Source organism: Gossypium raimondii, chromosome 5 (assembly GCF_025698545.1).
Source record: "Gossypium raimondii isolate GPD5lz chromosome 5, ASM2569854v1, whole genome shotgun sequence".
NCBI lineage: Eukaryota > Viridiplantae > Streptophyta > Magnoliopsida > Malvales > Malvaceae > Gossypium > Gossypium raimondii.
Window position 1 is genome coordinate 49,455,280 of NC_068569.1, and position 14,762 is coordinate 49,470,041.

The 14,762-nt window shown below is 34.1% G+C and overlaps 2 protein-coding genes across 2 annotated transcripts; one reads left to right on the forward strand and one right to left on the reverse strand.

Moving 5' to 3' along the window:
* Window positions 1–870: 870 nt before the first annotated feature.
* Window positions 871–4,130, forward strand: LOC105766351 (probable beta-1,3-galactosyltransferase 14). Its single transcript, XM_012585767.2, has 7 exons — window positions 871–1,353; window positions 1,453–1,605; window positions 1,691–1,773; window positions 1,877–1,976; window positions 2,502–2,615; window positions 3,112–3,254; window positions 3,664–4,130. Exons 1-7 carry the CDS (start codon window positions 983–985, stop codon window positions 3,750–3,752), a joined length of 1,053 nt encoding a protein of 350 aa, XP_012441221.1. The 5' UTR covers window positions 871–982; the 3' UTR covers window positions 3,753–4,130.
* Window positions 4,131–6,505: 2,375 nt separating this feature from the next.
* On the reverse strand, window positions 6,506–14,762 carry LOC105771154 (uncharacterized). The gene is made up of 5 exons (XM_052630437.1): window positions 14,616–14,762; window positions 8,175–8,318; window positions 7,846–8,090; window positions 7,613–7,764; window positions 6,506–6,650 (listed from the first exon to the last, which is right to left on the reverse strand). The coding sequence occupies exons 2-5, from the start codon at window positions 8,311–8,313 to the stop codon at window positions 6,506–6,508; spliced, it is 681 nt and encodes a 226-aa protein (XP_052486397.1). The 5' UTR covers window positions 8,314–8,318; window positions 14,616–14,762.

Here is a 14,762-nt window from a genome sequence, read left to right on the forward strand (position 1 = left end):
TTCTGGATAAAGTCTTTTATAAGTTGAGTACGTCCATAGGTCAAGTTGAATTGGACTATGGTTTGATTTTAAAAATAATAATTTCAAGTTATCCGTCCATTTCAAAACAACCCCTTTTATTATTAAAAAGTAATAAAATATTAAAAACATATTTTATAATTAAATTTAAATTTAAAATTTATTATTTAAATTAAATTTAAGTTGGATGAAGTCGACTCATGGACAGATTTAATTTGACTAGATTGAATTATAATTTAATAAGTTTATTTAAATTTAATTATAAAATATATAATATGTTTTTGGACCAATAATCTAAACTAATTAGATAAAAGAAAAGGATAAATTGGCTAGTTGTTCATTCAACTTTTTTATGCTTTCATTTTGATCACAATTTTTTTCAATTTGATCACCACTATTAAAAATTTATCATTCTGGTCACTTAAGCTCTAAATTTGTAACAACAGTGAAGAAAGAAAAGAGGCATCAAATTTAAATATATTTTTTATCAAAATTTGACTCGGATTTAAAGAAAATTTGTGATCAAATTAAAAAGATATTTTTAAATGACTAAAATGAAAATGTGAATGACCCGAGTCGAGATAGATTAATCCCATTTGCTTAACCTCGCAATCAAGACAATATCTAACAGCAGATGAATTAAAAGAACTGAAAAAAGGGGTTAGCATCATCAACCACACTTAAACTGTAGATTAAATTTTAAGGGTCCCAAGCTTCAAAACTTTCCAATTGAATCTTAAAATTAAGGACCAAATTAAAATTGAAGTCATAGTTTAAAGATAGTTGATAGAATTAACCCAAAAGATTAAAAGGAAAGCAGATAGTTAAAAGACAGAAGGGTGTCACTCTCTTTGTGTCTAATTTGACTTGCCTTCCGCTTCAAATGAGTACCGAGTCTTGCTTTCTCTCCTAAGTCCTTATCTCTCCCCAAATCTCTCCCTCCCTTCTCTTCAAATTCACAGTTATGCCATCCTCTCCCAAGTTCTTCCACGCGCGCACTTCGCCGCCGGCAACGCCTCACACCAGATCTACTCTCCTCATCTTCGCCTTCCTCCTCACCTTCGCCATTCTCTCTTTCCTCTTCGCCCTCTCTTCTTTCCTTTCCTCCGGTGGATCCGGTTACCGTTGCCGGAACTCCGACCCTAGATCCGTCCGTGTCATTTGGGACAAAACTGGTCATGGCAACAACGGTCGTTCCGCTGCTGGTGATGATGATGGGACTAAGAGGCATAAAATAATGGGCTTCGTTGGGATCCAAACCGGGTTTGGCTCCACTGGTCGGAGACAGTCTTTGAGAAAGACATGGATGCCTTCTGATCGTCAAGGCCTTCAACGGTATATTTGTTTTACCGGTAATTTGTTTTAGTATAGAACGATTAAGGTCCGTTTGAATTAACTTTACATTTTAAATACGATTTAATTTTTATTTTTCAGATTGGAAGAAGCAACTGGATTAGCTTTTAGGTTTGTAATTGGTAGAACAAATGATAAATCAAAGATGGCAGAGCTGAAAAAAGAAGTAGCAGAATATGATGATTTCCTTTTGTTAGATATTGAGGAGGAGTACAGTAAGCTCCCGTACAAAACGTTAGTTCTTTTTTCGGATATTTTAGTTTTCAATTGGCCATATTATTCAATTGAAAGATCCCTTAATTTAGAATGTCTGCTTCAGGTTAGCATTCTTTAAAGCTGCGTATGCACTCTTTGATTCAGAGTTTTACGTCAAAGCTGATGATGATATATATTTGAGGCCAGGTGACTTGATTTATTAACTCTTTTATGCATGAGTTGAATGGTTTTCTGACCTTCATTCTGCACCTATGTTGCTAGATAAAAATGTTGTACTGTTGATTTGCAGATCGGCTATCACTTTTACTAGTAAAAGAACGTTCTCACTCTCAGACTTACCTTGGTTGCATGAAAAAGGGTCCGGTATTCACCGATCCTAAGCTAAAATGGTTAGTATTGTTGTAGTATTTACTATATTAATCTATGGTTTAGAAATTTGTTTTAACTGCCTTTTCTGTTCATATTTTTGGTGAGCATTTCTGGTTTGTTGATGGGAGTGCTTCTGCTGTAAATTGATGGAAGAAATATAGTGTTTTTTTTCTTTCTTTTTGGTCTTTGGTTGATATTGTCAATTTGATTTAGGAGGTGAATGGAAAGAGTTTAATGACATCTATTGACATCACCAAATTTTAAGGAAAACTCAGGAAATCATTAACGTCTATTGGTTATAATTGCATGATCATTTGTAAGGATCGTACAAAACCATAGTTTTCTTTTGTTGGCGAACAAATGTGTAGCGTAGAATGTTCTTATTCATCTGTAGGATTTTGCATTTATGTTTTGTCTCTTGTATGCATACATAAAGGGTGACGAGGATATAATTTGAAGGTTTTGAAAAGTTCATCATAGTTTTCTTTTGTGAATTATGTTGTACAAGATTTATCTTATTGCATTATTTGACTAAATACGTGCAGGTATGAGCCATTATCCTTTCTCCTAGGCAAGGAGTACTTTCTTCATGCCTACGGTCCAATATATGCTCTTTCAGCTGATGTTGTTGCAAGTTTGGTTGCTCTAAGAAACGACAGGTACTCTTAATGATTTGATATCTAATCCATAGTTATCTGTTAAATCGGTTCCCTCTGTTCTTTATGTGTCTTGTTGGCGTCTTGTCTATATTTGGGTCATAGATTTTGACTTGCTGACAATGTTGGTTTTGCATCCCAAACATTTCCTAATTTCAACCTTGTATTGAACTCTGTAAGCTTAGCTTAATATGTGACTCAAATGTTTGAACTCTTGTTTTGAACTATTGGGCCATGGGCTCAGCACCGGCCTTGTTTTGAACTGAAAAATAATGAATGCTGATCAATCTTTTTATCATTTCCCAATTCCGTTGTCCTTGATTGAGGAGGTCAGGGGGGATGAAGGGTTGGTTCTAAATGGAAACATAAGATGATTCTTTCTCTTGGAAGTTCATTTCATAACATTATATTAAGTAATGTTACTAATGATCCTTCATCTATTACTTTTTTATATCTCTGATTTATTATGATTTTTTTTCCCATTTTGTATGAACTGCAGTTTTCGGATGTTCAGTAATGAGGATGTGACCATTGGTGCATGGATGCTTGCAATGAATGTCAACCATGAGGATAATCGAGCATTATGTGAGCCAGAGTGTACGCAATCATCTGTTGCTGTCTGGGATATCCCCAAATGTTCAGGTTGGGTTCCATTTAAGGCTTACAACCTTGTGCCACCAGTAATAAGCATTCTAAGCTTGCCGACCGCTGTTTATTTCTATGGATTTCACAACCAATTAAAAGGGAGAGGGACTTTAAAATGGTTTCTATTTCCCATAATATTTCCTATTTCTTCATCAAGCACCATAGGATCTATGATTGTAGGTGATATGAACTTGGTAGAGTTCCATAAATCCACAAATGTGGTACTACCTTAGATCATTTCCCCTTAAAACACTCTTTGGTGACCTCGTAATGATTTTAAAATAACCATTAAAGAACAGCTCTTGATGGAAAACTAGGCCAGTTTGAACTTGTATTTAGCCTTCTAAGTTGCGACAATGGCTTCGAAATCTCCAGACACTGTTCTAATCTTACGCTTGTCATCCAGGGCTATGCAATCCGGAGACAAAGATGTTGGAACTTCATCAGATAGATGCCTGCTCTAAAAGTCCAACTTTGCCATCGGACGATGATTAGCTTAATTGGCAAAACACAGATTTTATTAACATGGAAAGGTGTCAGAATTGTTTGTTCTGGTAAGATGATCTTATTGCCCTCAGACATATCTGAATAACCGTCGTTCGATCATCGCAAGCCATTTTTGTCTTCTGCCATCATTTTGTCTGTACTATATCAACGTTTTTTTTCGCTGACGATGCAAGTTACCAAGAGATTTTTACAATACCATTCTTTTGCCAATACATTTGATCAAAATGAGGGATTACTTGGTTCTACTGTCTATATTGTAATATGTCCTATGCTACAAATTAGAATTTGTGAGAGTGAAATTACCCCTTTTGATATAAAAAAAATTGGTGTAATGATATATTTAGCCGTTAATGTTTACTCATTTTTACTTTGACCTTTATTATTATTATTATTATTTTATCATATTATCCTCAACATTCAAATTTTAGACATTGTTTTCTTTTGGATAGAAAAACTGACCAAATTGTTAATTCATAAAATTAATAAAAATTTAACAATTTTTTTAGAAAAGATAAAATTTTAGAAAATTATTCATGTATATAGTGAAGTATCGTAGAATATCATGTGATTTGTCATATCAATGTCATTCAAATTTAACAGTTCAATTAGTTTTTTTGTGAAAAGAATAATTTGACTAGTATTTGAAGATTGAAGACGAAAATGATCCAAAAAAAAAGGTCAAAAATAAATAAATCCTCCTATGTGCAGAGGCTAATTTAGGGAGTTGGCAGCGGCCCTGATTTTCTCTTAAAATGAAAAATTACTATTTAGATTTTTTAAAAAATTTTAAAAATTTAAATTAATAAAGGTAAATTTACACTTTGATCACTTTAAAATAATAAAAATTTGATTTAATTTTTTAAAATTTATAAAGATAGAGATTATAAAAAATTAAAATTTTATTTAGCTCCTAAAAATTGTTCTGGCTTCCCGTGCTCTTGTGTTTTCAGTCTATAAATTTGATTGTCTTTCCCATATGCCAAATCTAATTGTCATCCCAAGATTTAAAGTTCAGTAAAATGCTTAAAATTTTAAATAATGAATTAAATGTCTAAAATTAAATAATGATGGGATATGATAGTACAATTCCATTGACAGATTACAATGTAGATATTTTGTAAGTGGATGTCCTTTCTCATGTCAGTGGATTTGAAAGCATCGTTTTTGATCGTAAAAGTGAAAACTGAAGAATTCTATTCATGTGATATTAAAAAATGAAGGATAAATATTATAGAATTATTGTTACACTCATAAATTAATATAAGAAAGGATAAATATTAAAAGGATACATTAATTTTGATTTAATGTGCAGTTTGATATATAAATTTTGTACAATTATGCATATAAAACTTTAATGGTGGTTCAAATGTAGACATAATACTTTAAGTTTTTTTGTTCTAATTTGGTACTTGAATTTAGTTTCAATATTCGATTTGGTATTCATACTAAAAGACATTATGTGGGCCAATGAATAGTTGACACATGTGCTTTAGTAAAAAAAAATAGGTATTTAATTGGAATAGAAAAAAGAACTCAAGTATTAAATTGAACATTAAAGCCAAACTCATGTACTTAAATGGGACAAAGAAAAACTCAAGTATCATATTGAAAAAAGTCTTGGGCGCCAAACTGAAGGATGAAGCCAAACTCAAGTATCAAACTTGGGCAAAAAAAAAAAAACTTAAATATCAAATTGAACATTGAAACTAAATTCAAGTATCAAATAATATATTAATCCTATATTTATCAATACTTTGAAAGAATTTTTTTTTAAGGTAAAAGAAGGAATCATATTGCTTCAAATACATTGGTAATGATAATGTTAACTCACATTTTTAATATATATTTATATCTGACACATATTGTGTATTAGTCCAATATATATCCATTCCACCCACTACACCAAAACAGGCTTTTAGCGGCGCTTTTTTAGGCCTTTAGCGGCGCTTTTTAGCTCCGCAACAGACGCCGCTAATGAATGCGCCGCTAACTTTAGCGGCGTTTTGAGAAATAAACGCCGCTAAAGGTGTTGGTCTATAGCGCGCTTCTAGCACAAACGCCATGAAGACTAAGACCTTTAGCGGCGCTTTAGTTGAAGCGCCGCTAAAGACCACGATCTTTAGCGGCGTTTGTGCTAGAGGCGCCGCTATAGATCGGGTTTTTAGCGGCGTTTTTTCTCAAACGCGGAATAGACCTCGATCTATAGCGGCTTTGACCACAAACGCCACTAAAGAACCTAATCTTTAGCGGCTTTCCCTAAAACGCCGCAATAGACCACGATCTATAGCGGTAACCACAAAAACGCCACTAAAGAACCTAATCTTTAGCGGCGCTTTCCCCAAAAATGCCACTAAAGACCATGATCTTTAGTGGCGCTTTTTTCCACAAACGCCGCTAAAGACCCTTATCTTTAGCGGCGCTTTGACCAAAAACGCCACTAAAGGCCAACACCTTTAGTGGCGTTTTTAAAAAAACGCCACTAAATTTGGCAGATTTGTAAAATAAATTTTTTTTATATTTTCAGCCCTCCTGTAAAAACAAATCAAAAGAAATTATATCTAAACCAGCCAAAAGTAATAAATCTATATATTAAACAAATAATAAATATCAATAAATAAAATAAATTTCGTATTATTCTTACAAAAATGTTAAAAGTTAAAATGGTAATTAAAAGTCAAAATCGAAGTATATTTACACGATAGTCTAAGACGGCGGCGGTTGCGACTGCTGAAACATCTTCATCATGCTCTGAAGCTGCTGTTGGAGTTCATCGAACTTTTGACGCTACTCTGCTTCCTCATTGCACCTCTACTTCCTCGCTTTAGCCTCTGCTTCTCTTGCAGCACTGCATTCTCTAGTTGCCACCTCCGCTTCTCTTCGCCAGATCTGCTTTTAAGTCATTGGAGTTCTTCATACTTTCGTTGAACCTCAGCTTCTCTCTTGCTTGCATCTGCTTTCAGTTGTAGCTGGAGTTCTTCATATCTTTTTTGAACCTCAGCTTCTCTCGATGTTGCCTCCGCTTTAAGTTGTGTAATTTGCTCAATTGTTGTCGCTTGCATCTGAGCCATCTGGTCTCTTAACCTCTGAACTTCAGCTTCGGCTCGACTCCCCGAAGGCATATATTGTTGTGAGCTAGATCCAAAATATTGGGATGGGTTAACAAAAGATCCTTGAAATCTAACCCGACCATACCTTTCAGACCCAAAACTTCAGTGATAATCCGGTTATCAATGTCGTCAATATGAACAGAACTATCATCGAAGCAATCGCCAGACTCGCTTTTTATCCTTTAATTTTTCCTAAAAATAAATCCTATAGTTAGAACGCAATATATATTAAAAAACCCAATGCAACATAACTTAACAATATTTGCATTACAATAAATGAAATAAATCATTAGAAAATAAACACTATAAATTATTAAAACAATTTAAATTGTATTAATTAAGCAAACGTACCATAATTTCTGCACTTTGAGAGTCATAGGGTTTCCATCTTTCTTCCTATGTGTAATGTCAAAAGTTGAAGGCGTCCAACTTTTGACCGGACGACGCTCCTACAATACAATAGTAAAAATATTAATGTAAGTAAGTAATAAATATCGCCAATATTAAAAATTGAAAATACCTCTCGCATGAGCTACACACGCAAAACTTTTCGACCCAATTGTGTGAGTGAATTTTGTTGTCGCCTACTTTTTTCCAACTTCTTCACGATCCTACATTATGAAATTATTAGTACGTTAATTAGGAAATACTATACACCAAAGTAATTACAAAATTTTATAAGTTACACATACCTCTCCTTTCTTCGAAGTCCAAAATCTAACGACATCTTCCCACTGGTACATCAGCATTCCCGGCGGGACATTTTGTAATCTCTCCTCGAGTGTTGTTTTTGTCTTAAAATAGTCTTTCTTTAAAGTGCTCTTATGGTCTCTCCATCTTTTTCCCAATGCCTTCTTTACATAAGCATCGGAGACCTCTAGAGCAAATCTCGCCTACAAAAAACACAACTTAAGAAAGTAAATGTAAACGAAACTTAAACCCAAGTATTATAAATGACATACACGTTTTGTTACCTTAATGTTATCCAGAGCTTGGTTCTTGTTACTCTCGGGCACTTTATGCCATGACTCGAAGTTAATGGGTAACATATTTGCATTCCGTGCTAGAATGCCCATGTATCCTACTAAAAGGCGAGCTTCTGATCCAACAGGCTGACCGAAGCTATTACTGGATACTTGGACACGCTCGACTGGATCTAGGTCGTATAAATCGCTCAGTACCGTATGTCCGCGACCTCTCCGCGTCCGACCAGTTTCATCTGAAAAATAAAAGTATTGTAATATACGAAATTTAAAAAAACAAACAAGAAGTCAACACACATGTAAATTAAATGTTAAATTACTTTGAACTTCTATAGGTTCCTCAGGTGTAACCGGAACATTCGAAGATCCAATAGCAGTCTGTTGTTCAGTGCTGTTTGTTTCCGCCGAGTTTGGAGTACCTTGAACAATGCGGTGCGATCGCACTTTTCTTCTAGGCATTTTATCTGCAATACAAATAAATTAGTTGAAAACTTAGTATACAATTACAACAATAATATCACATATAAAATAGTTGAAATGTCATCATTCGTAGATGTAATTAGATAATCGTAAAAGCTTACTACATTATAATTCGTAAATCTCTTCATCCGTATCCTGGCGGACCCATTGAAATTGTGTACTAGTACTAGGGATGTTTTCGTTTAAGTTCTATTCTGGAAATGGCAAAGTTTGTGTTCTGTCGTCAGTGTTCTGTCGTCAATGTCATCTCTACTTCCACTGCCCATGTCAAACAAGTCTCTAGGGATGTTACGGAGTACAACGTACCAACCCTCATCAGTTGGGTCTTTTGAGTAAAAAACTTGTTTGACTTGAGAAGAAAATACATACGGCTCATCAATCAATTGTCATTCCTGTGTGAATCAATCGAGCAAAGTTTACCATTGTGAAACCAAATTGATCTTGCTTGATTCCACGTGCAGATAACATCGCCCAATCACCTCGAAATAAGACAACTTTCCATTTGCCGTAGTAATCCAACTCAATTATGTCGATAAGAAGTCCAAAATATTCCACATTTCCTCCACAGGATTATTGTCCCTAGCACTAGCATAACTTGTAATTGAGGAATTAACCACTATTCCACAATTTTGCGTTCTCCTCAATCTCTCGCGATATTTTGAATGAAATCTGAATCCGTTTATGAGGAACTCACTATATCTTTTAACCACCCGATTTGGACCTTGGGAAAGCCATTTAACTTCATCGGTGACGTTCTTCCCACTCCAAACCTATTGAATGGAAAGTAAACTGAGTAATTAAAAATGTTTTGAGTAAATGTTATTATTTGTCGGTGAAAGCTCCAATTACATACCGTTTGGCTTAACCATTCATGAAAAGATTCTGTAAACAACTTATTGATATCTCGATGTTGTGTTCTTCGGGAGCGCGAACATGATCTCAATATTTGTTTGTACTCACTATGTTAAAAATATGTTCACTTTGTTAGACTATAAACAATTTTTAAATGATGAATATTTATCAAATTTCCAGAACTTACTTGCGTAAAGGTTCGATTGATTCGTGGTGAAACAGAACATATCGATGTGCTTGAACCCACGATAAATCATCTAATTCTGCAATTTCAACTTTACCGATTGGTTCTCCAAAACTTTGGAACAAATAAGTCTCGGCAAAGTTATGATCCGTGAGTCCAGCATTTCTATTTGGTCTGTTCAACCTTGTTTCAACATCTTCCAAATATCTTGAACAGAAGGTCATACATTCCTCTGCCAAGTAGCCTTCAGCAATCGATCCTTCTGGATAACGCTTGTTGCGGCAATAAGACTTTAATTTGGATAGGAACCTAAACACGGTATACAACATTATCAAAAGTTGTAACTAAAGGCATATAGGTGAATGGAGGAAAATTTTAAAAATTGTAATTAACACCTTTCTATAGGATACATCCATCGATAGAAAACGGGTCCGCCAAGAATTGCTTCATGCGGGAGATGGATTATCAAGTGAACCATAATAGTGAAGAAGGAAGGTGGGAAGATTTTCTCCATGTTGCATAAAGTTAAAGCGGCTCGATCCTGTACCTTCTGAAGTTCTTGAACATCCAAAACTTTGCCACAAATGACTTTCATTATATTGGATAGTTCAATTATACAAGACGTCACCTTCTTCGAAATACAACATCGTAGAGCAACTGGCAGTAAATCTTGCATTAAGATGTGATAGTCATGTGATTTTAGCGAATATAGTCTTCGATCTTTAACACTAACACATCAAGATATATTAGATGCATACGCATCTGGAACCTTTATATCCTTCAACACCATGCAAAACACTTCTTTCTCTGTCTTCGACATTGAGAAAATAGAAGGCGACAACCGATATTTACCATTCGGAAGTGGATTCGGATGAAGATCAGGTCGAATTCCCATCTAAACTAAATCAAGTCGACTCTGAAGATTGTCTTTTGATTTTCCGTCTACATTCAAAATTGTACAGACAATGTTCTCGCAGACATTTTTCTCAATGTGCATAACATCAAGATTGTGTCGTAAAAGGTGGTGCTCCCAATAAGGCAACTCAAAAAAAATACTTCTTTTTTTCCACAAGTCCGCCTCATTAGGATCATCCTCTTCATCGGAGTTATCATCAGCTTCATCATTTGATCTTTTATTTCTTTGCGTGTTTGCCGGTTGATTCATCTTCCCATAATTGAAATTCATATCTTCCAACATTAACAAGATTTCAGATCCACTTGTCTGCGAAGGAGCTTCTCTGAACTCTTCAGTACTGTCAAATGTCGAACTCTGAGATCTAAATCTATGATTTTCCGGTAACCACCGACGATGCCCCATGTAAGAGAACTTCTTCCCATTGTATAACCATTGCGAACATGTTTGTGCAGCACAACAAGGGCACGCATAACGACCCTTGGTACTCCAACCGGATAAATTGGCATATGCGGGAAGTCATTAATGGTCCACATCAAAGTCAGACGTAAATTAAAGTTCTCCTTTCTCAAGACATCGTATGTCTCGACACCAGCCCATAATTGTTTTAACTCTTCAATAAGTGGTCGTAAATAAATGTCGATATCATTCCGGGCCCTTTCTCTCAAGGATAATCGTAGATAAGATAAGGGAAGATTGCTTCATGCAAATCCACGGAGGCGATTGTAAGGAACAAGCACTCCTGGCCAAGTACTGTATGCAGTACTCATGATCTTGTAAGGATTAAATCCATCAGATGCTAGGCCAAGCCTCACACTCCTGGGATCACTTGCAAAGCTTGGAAATTTATTGTCAAATGATTTCCAAGCTAAAGAATTTGCCGGATGCCTTAATAGTCCATCATCGGTTCGTCCTTCATGGTGCCACGTCATTGACTCCGCTGTCTTCGATGACATGAAAAGCCTTTGAAGCCTTGGTATCAGCGGAAAATACCGCAAAATCTTGACCGCTTCTTTCTTGGTGTGCATCATTTTCATCGTCGTTCCCATCTTCGTGTTTCTATTTATCCAACGGATTCGCCGCATACATGACAAAGACTGTTGGTTTCTCCGATTGCCCCAAAGACAACATGCAATCATTCGACAACTGTGGATTTTGTTGTACCCAAGACCTAAGTCTTTTATCATTTTCTTCATATCTTTGCATGATTGAGGATTTTTGCAAATGAAACATTTCTCTCAAAAACTCTAACAAAGATTGTCAATGAGTTCCGGTCCACCCTCCCAAACATTTTAACTGGAAAAGACGAATGCAGAAAGACATTTTTGAAAATTTCGATCCCTCATATAGTTCTGAGTTCATCTCATTAAGTAGCGCGTAGAACTTTGCCGCTTCTCCATTCGGCTCTTCATGAGGTACACTTCTTCCCTGTTCGGCAAAAGCATTTCCACCGAGATTACAATCATCAGATGCCACAAAGTCGGCTGGGAACGACTGCAAACCATGATTGTGCATATTAAATGCATCCCGCAACATCCCTTCCATGTCATCCCATCTAACAGACTGATGGTAAGCATTACCATCATAAGATACATCCATCCTTGAGGAGGAAGTACTCGGCGGGCATTCTCCATGAAAAAACCATTGTTTATAACCCCGAACAAAACCATCAACAATTAGATGCTCGTATACAACTTCATGATAATGCCAGTTTATGTTCACACACTTCTTACACGGGCAAAGAATCATGTTCTCTTGGCTTGCATATTGAAATGCAAAATTTAGAAAAGTCTACTCCATTTCGATAACTGCCGCTACCCTTGACAAATTCATCCAAGAGCGATCCATTTCTTAATTATGTATGTCGACATTGACAATAAATTGCATGGGTTTAAGATTTAGGAATAAGTGTAATTAAGGTATGTAAGTTATTATTTAAGTTAAGGTATAGTAAATATCACGGTAACTTATAAGTGTATTTAACTTATTTGAGTTCCACCACATAAGGGATATTTATGTAAGTTATGTAAGTTATGTATTAAGTAAATTATGTAAGTTATGTATTATCTAAGTTATGTAAGTTATGTACTAAGTAGGTTATGTAATTTATGTCTTATGTAAGTTATGTAAGTTTTTGATTTTGTGTATTATGTAACTTATTTAATTTGATCCGGTTATGTATTATTATGTAATTTACTATTTAGGTTATTATGTAAGTCATTATATATGTTGGTTATGTAAGTTGTGATATGATTAATATTTATGTATGTAAGTTATGATATGATTGATAAATTTAAGTTATATAAGTTATGTATTATTACGTAAGTTATTTAAGTTATATGATTGACAAATTTAAGTTATTTAAGTTACGTAAGTGGTGTATTATGTAAGTTAAGTAAGTTACGTAGGCTATGTATTATGCAAGTTATTTATGTAAGTGGTGTATTGTGCAAGTTATTTATGTAAGTGGTGTATTATGTAAGTTATGTACGCTATGTATTATCTAAGTTTTATGTTATTATGTAAGTTATGCAAGTTTCTATATAAGTTTCTATGTAAGTTATGTAGGTTATTATTTAAGTTATGTATTATGTAAGAATAAATAAAAATTTTATTTAAGTTATGTATTATGTAACTGTATATATAAGTTATGATATGATTGATAAATTTGAGTTATCAAATTTTATTATGTAACTGTATATATAAGTTATGATATGATTGTTATTAGGGGTGAGCATTCGATCAAATCGAATCGAAAATTTTTGAGTTAATCGAGTTTTCGAATCTCATTTTATCATCCTAACTTTATTTGAAATTTTATCGAATCGAATCGAGTGAGATAGAAATCGAATCGAATTATTTGTTCGAGTTAAGTTTAAAAATAAAATAAAATTATTGTTGTTTATTTTATGTAATTTTTCAAAAATAATTTTCTTTAAAGTTTTTAAACATAATCATACAACAAAAATTGAAGTAAATAAGTGAATAAATAAAAGTAACACAACATCAACCCAAATAAACAACATGATTCCAAATAAATAACAAACATAATACAAAAGATTATAATAAAAACATAAGTAAAAGTCCAAGTAAATAGCATGAGTCGAAATAAACAACATTATAATAAAAAACAAAACATAAGCATCAAGCTTACTTGTCTTCAATAATCAATTGTTTGAAATTTACTAAAAGTCATCCAAAACTTCCATTTCATACTTCACAGTTTTATTGAACATATATACCAACCAAAACTTGGGGTTCATATCACCAACCGACTTTTTCTTTGTAATTGCAATCAACCTCAGTATTTATAGCATTTTTGTGTGTGTATATTCAACTGAATTGGATGAGTAAAAGAGAGACAGAAATAAGGTATATAAATGCCCAAACATCAAAAGAACAATGAGATTAATGAAAAATTGTCTATAGTCACAATCATCAAATGCAAGTTCAACAAATAGTTCCATCCTAAACATAAGTAAAATCCTAATATCAAATCGATGCTTCAACAAGCTGGAAGAACACAGATCCATAAAGTTAGACCACAAATACAATTTTTAAAGTTTATGCTACAATATGTAGGACAACTAGGGATTATTAGATACCGTTAAGTTGACCAGTTGAAGTGTTGAACTATATTGTGAGAAAAACAAGGAATAGGATTTAACCGTAACATTTTATCCTTTCAAGATGTTAGGAAGCCAATCGACTTGAATCATAGAAAAAGATGGCTCTTTCACATTCCATATACCTAGCCTCCTTTATAAGATCTGAATCCAAATCCTCCAAGTTGAAGTCCTAAGTTCTAAAAATTATAGTGTTCCTTTATTTACTTCAAATAAGGTTCACCTAAATGTTGAAGACACAAGGTGAGGGTGTTTTTAGCTTTGAATCTTGTACCTTTCATCCTGTAATTTCCACCTAATTTCATCTTTCTAAGTTTGTTGAATCCTTTATGAAGCATATCAACAACATGCATGCTAAGGTAGTAAGGTTACATTAAAGGTAGCTATTTTATGAATTATGAAGTTACAATTAATATGCTTCTTCCATTAGGATTTAAATACAGGTGGGAGTGTAATAGTATTGAGTAATTAAAACAGTTAAACATTCCATCAAGAAATTCTATGTTAAACAGTTACAACTAATATGTAAGCCTTTTACAAGAGTAATTAGCTAAAGGCAAATGTGTATACCGCATCACAGAAAAAAGAACACAATACAATTATGAAGACCAAAAAGCAGCAAAAGAGAAAAGGAATAAATCAAATTTGGATACAATTAAACAAATATGCAAGGACAGACATGCAGACACATAAACATATTGCTTACTTGTACAAGTGAAGGCTTATATCGCAGCTTCAGTTTGGGAAAGGCATGCCCGTTAAACGCTGGAGATGTCTGAACTAGTATATCTAAAAATCTGTCATCTTCTTTTAGCAATTCAACATATGCAAAAGAATGTTTTGAGGGCCCACT

What these genes read in the sequence shown, in the direction of transcription:
- LOC105771154 (XM_052630437.1), bottom strand. Translation starts at nt 8,313, where the DNA reads ATGCCTAGAAGAAAAGTGCGATCGCACCGCATTGTTCAAGGTACTCCA. An exon ending in GGAACCTATAGAAGTTCAAA is followed by an intron (nt 8,091 to 8,174) that starts GTAATTTAACAT and finishes TTTATTTTTCAG; the next exon opens with ATGAAACTGGTCGGACGCGG. An exon ending in AAGCTCTGGATAACATTAAG is followed by an intron (nt 7,765 to 7,845) that starts GTAACAAAACGT and finishes TGTTTTTTGTAG; the next exon opens with GCGAGATTTGCTCTAGAGGT.
- LOC105766351 (XM_012585767.2), top strand. Translation starts at nt 983, where the DNA reads ATGCCATCCTCTCCCAAGTTCTTCCACGCGCGCACTTCGCCGCCGGCA. An exon ending in TGATATATATTTGAGGCCAG is followed by an intron (nt 1,774 to 1,876) that starts GTGACTTGATTT and finishes GTTGATTTGCAG; the next exon opens with ATCGGCTATCACTTTTACTA. An exon ending in GGATATCCCCAAATGTTCAG is followed by an intron (nt 3,255 to 3,663) that starts GTTGGGTTCCAT and finishes CTTGTCATCCAG; the next exon opens with GGCTATGCAATCCGGAGACA.